At 39.9% G+C, this 3,563-nt stretch overlaps 1 protein-coding gene across 2 annotated transcripts in view; it reads right to left on the minus strand.

Moving 5' to 3' along the window:
• LOC106537019 (glutamate receptor-interacting protein 2) overlaps positions 1–3,563 on the minus strand; it is a gene marked incomplete at its 3' end in the record, with an annotated part of 22,982 nt that overhangs the window by 6,174 nt on the left and 13,245 nt on the right. The window contains 4 exon segments of one of the 2 annotated variants that reach the window (XM_014034384.1): positions 680–755; positions 894–980; positions 2,209–2,354; positions 2,484–2,616. In XM_014034384.1, the coding sequence (XP_013889838.1) occupies positions 680–755; positions 894–980; positions 2,209–2,354; positions 2,484–2,616 (442 nt within the window). 2 annotated transcript variants of the gene reach the window in all.

Consider the following 3,563-nt stretch of genomic DNA (forward strand, 5'->3'; position numbering starts at 1 on the left):
TATATATATATATATATATATGTATGTATACGCACACACACCCCACTGGGATGTCAGTATCTATATTTCATTCCTCATGTAGAACTCATTTGGAATGACAAAAAAATTCCTTGAATTCTTCATTAATCTCATTATTCTGCACAAAATGTTCCTGACTCAAAGATGTTCAGAGCATTTTTAGGTTCAGTTTTATATAAAAAAGTGTCAATGCATTTCTTTAAAACTTTAAACAAATGAGTCAAAGCAAGTCAGTCTGACTTTTTCTTGTTTTTCCTCAAACACCTGGTCAGTCCCTCCGTTGGTTTTAAACTGAAGTGATGTTTCAGGCTGGAACTGCTCCGGTGGTGAGACGGTTCAGTGTTGCAGAGCTTACAGACAACTTTACTTCTTTCCAGCTCGCTGTTTGTTGGGAAAAGTTTTAAAATAAAAAAATGCCCTAAAGTATCTGCTGACTTCCACCCTGTTTCTACCCAATGCAACAGCTCGACAACAAAGGCTCTCATTGGTTGAGACGCGACGAAGGCCATTGTCCAGCACCAGTTTTGATACAGCTCAGCGTAGAGACGCCAGAAACTCAAACGTTAAAAATCCCTTTTTATTTTAAGTTTGCTTCCCTGAATATCTTAGTGTGTCTGTGTTTGTATGTATGAATGTGTTTGTGTGTGTAAACACTGTGTACCTGTCTGCAGGGCCTCCAGGCCTGACGTAGGTGACGACTAAGGGGCGGGACTTGTGCCAGTCTTCATGGGTACCGCCTGATTGAGCAGCAGGAGAAAACTGTTCAGACTCCAATAAGATTAATCTATGACTGATTGATTTTAGACCGCCTGAAACCCTGAACATTCCACAAAGCTGTGCCTGAAACGAGAAGGCGTACATTTATCAACATTTACCTCTCATGACGAAGCCGAAGCTGCTCCCCTCTTTGTGTAAACAGATGTCGATTGTCTTTGATATAAGCCCTGAGGTGCTGTCTGGTGCTGAGGACACAAACAGGAAGGAGGGGAGACAGAACCAGGAATAAAGACGGATGTTTGGCTGGCAGAACAACAGAAAGCACGATCACTTCAAATAAACAGAACTAACTGAAGAGACTCTTTTAATCAAACTACTGAAGCAAAGATCTTCAGGTTTATCAGTGGTGGGCACCAGCCCGCTGAAGTGCAAATCCGCTAATTGCGGACCTAAATATTTCGTTTGCACTTCAGCGGACTTACTAATTTTTACAAATCATAAGCAGATTTGCACTATGTACCAGTCATCATTATGTTGAACAGCAGAAGGTATGACTGTCAATGAATCACAACATGTGATCTATCCAACAGCACCCCTCCCAGATAAACACACTTATTGTGAAGGTATACATCCTGCTGACTGTTGCTTTGGGTCATGGTTCTGATTTCCCACAATGCTTTGTGTCTGCTTACGTAGCAGGAAGGCAATAGCAAAACAGTTAACGTTTGTAATCCATACTAAAATTTTGTATGTATTGATTTATTTTACTTTACAATCAGAGCTCCTTTTATTAAAAAATAATAATAAAGTTTAAACGCTGGAGCTCAAAACTTAATGTAATTGGTCAAAGTAATCGGCCAACGGGGTTAGAGACGCAGAAATGATTTAAAGATGTTATGCTGATGAAGACTGGCATCTAGTGGTCAACTGGAGCAACTACATGGAAAACTTTAAAATCYAAGCTCTTATTTTGAAGGGAAGATAGTTTCCTGTACTCCATGCTTTAGTTTCCCGTCACAAATCAAATCCGTCATGTACCCAAAATGCATCGCTTCAGTTTTCCAATAAACAGTTTTAAAATTACTTTATTGATGCTTCTTTAATGAAAAATCTACAACAAACAAAAGAAAAAGACAAAGAAGCAGTCGAACTAGCAATCCTCGACAACTTTTTAATTTTTACACCAGGAGCTAAAGTTATGTTTCAGGAAATCACATCCCCAGCAATCGGCAGTTGTAGGATTAAGTTGTAAAAGAGTTTATTCACTGCTAGTTGGCAGTGTTGTACATATATTGTACATAAATTATTGCCAGCTAGTAAGTGTCAAATTGAACTTGCGTTTTAAAATTAACTTCCGCAAGTTTTTCTATGGCATAAGCACTTTCGAAATTGCGGAGCTAATTTTTGGATTAGCGCTGCCCACCACTCGGGGTTATTATAACAGGTGTTTGTACAGCAGTGATTGATCTGTACCTGTAGGGGGCAGCTCGTACTCCACCTCCAGCAGAACTCTCTCCCCTACGTTCTTCAATAAACTAATTATCTCTTCGTGTCGCAGTTTGGTCAGATTGATGCCGTTAACAGACTTGATGTAGTCTCCGACGTTAAGCTGGTCGCTCCTGTAAAACAACGAGCCAAAGTTTGGGAAAATAAGACGACTTTAATCTAGTAACGGTCATTTTTGTTGTTTTCTTTTTGACTTGATCCAATCAAACGGTCGAAGTTTTAAAAATCTGTACGAGCTGCACCTGGCTGCCAGTCCTCCGGGCCGCAGGTTTGATACCCGTGGTTTGCCGTCCTTGTCGGTTCCTCCTGAGATGGTCAGTCCAAGTGTGCTGCCTTCTTTCTTGACCAGCTCCACCATGGTCACGCCCCGCAGAGCTTCTAACCAAAAACACAAAGCCACACACCCAGACGGACAAATCAAGACCATCAGGCCAAGAGAGAAACACAGACGGACGAAAACGCAAGAGAGGTCTGTTAGTTCCTGCTGCCTTCACTCAGTTTATAAAACTGAAACATCAGCCGCAGATACATCACAGTTGTAGGAAATGTAGCTAACGATGCACATCAGAAGATTTTCTGTAGAAGATGGTGAAATTATTTATGTTCTCAGAACTTTTCTCCATCATCAAACCATCTTCTATAAAATGCAAACATTAACAGCAGCTCCAGAAACAAGGAGTTGTTCCAACATTGTAAAATAAATCTTGGTTAAAATGAGTGATTTGAGCGTCACAATTCTCAGCTCCAAACCTCAGCATGAACCCAAAATGTACAACAACAAAGGTATCAAGGTTAACACTAACAAACATTGTAAAAAAGAAAATTCTATATCATTTATATGAATATTGCATCTTTTTATGTTTTACTTTTTCAAAATGAATTTGTGCTTAAAGAAATGAAGAAAACTTTGGAAGGAAAAATGGGCAAAATGTTACAGAAGTAACAAATGAAGAAAAATGCTTATGGAGTTTTATGTCATTGTAACCACACACACACACACACACGCACGCACGCACGCACGCACGCACGCACACACACAGGTAAAATGAGGCATGGGCTGACTGATGGTCAGATTAGGTAAATCCCTCAGGCGACACTCAGGATCAGTGAAGTGATTCACAACTTATCAGTGCTCGGTGTTTTACACTCACACATTTAACACAAACACACACATTTTACACAGAAACACACACATTTTACATAAACGCACACATTTTACACAAAAACACACACATTTTTCACAGAAACACACACATTTCACACAGAAACACACACATTTCACACAGAAACACACACACACTGCACACAGAAACACACACACT

The sequence above is a fragment of the Austrofundulus limnaeus genome, unplaced genomic scaffold (assembly GCF_001266775.1).
Source record: "Austrofundulus limnaeus strain Quisiro unplaced genomic scaffold, Austrofundulus_limnaeus-1.0 Scaffold2089, whole genome shotgun sequence".
NCBI classification, from domain to species: Eukaryota; Metazoa; Chordata; class Actinopteri; order Cyprinodontiformes; family Rivulidae; genus Austrofundulus; species Austrofundulus limnaeus.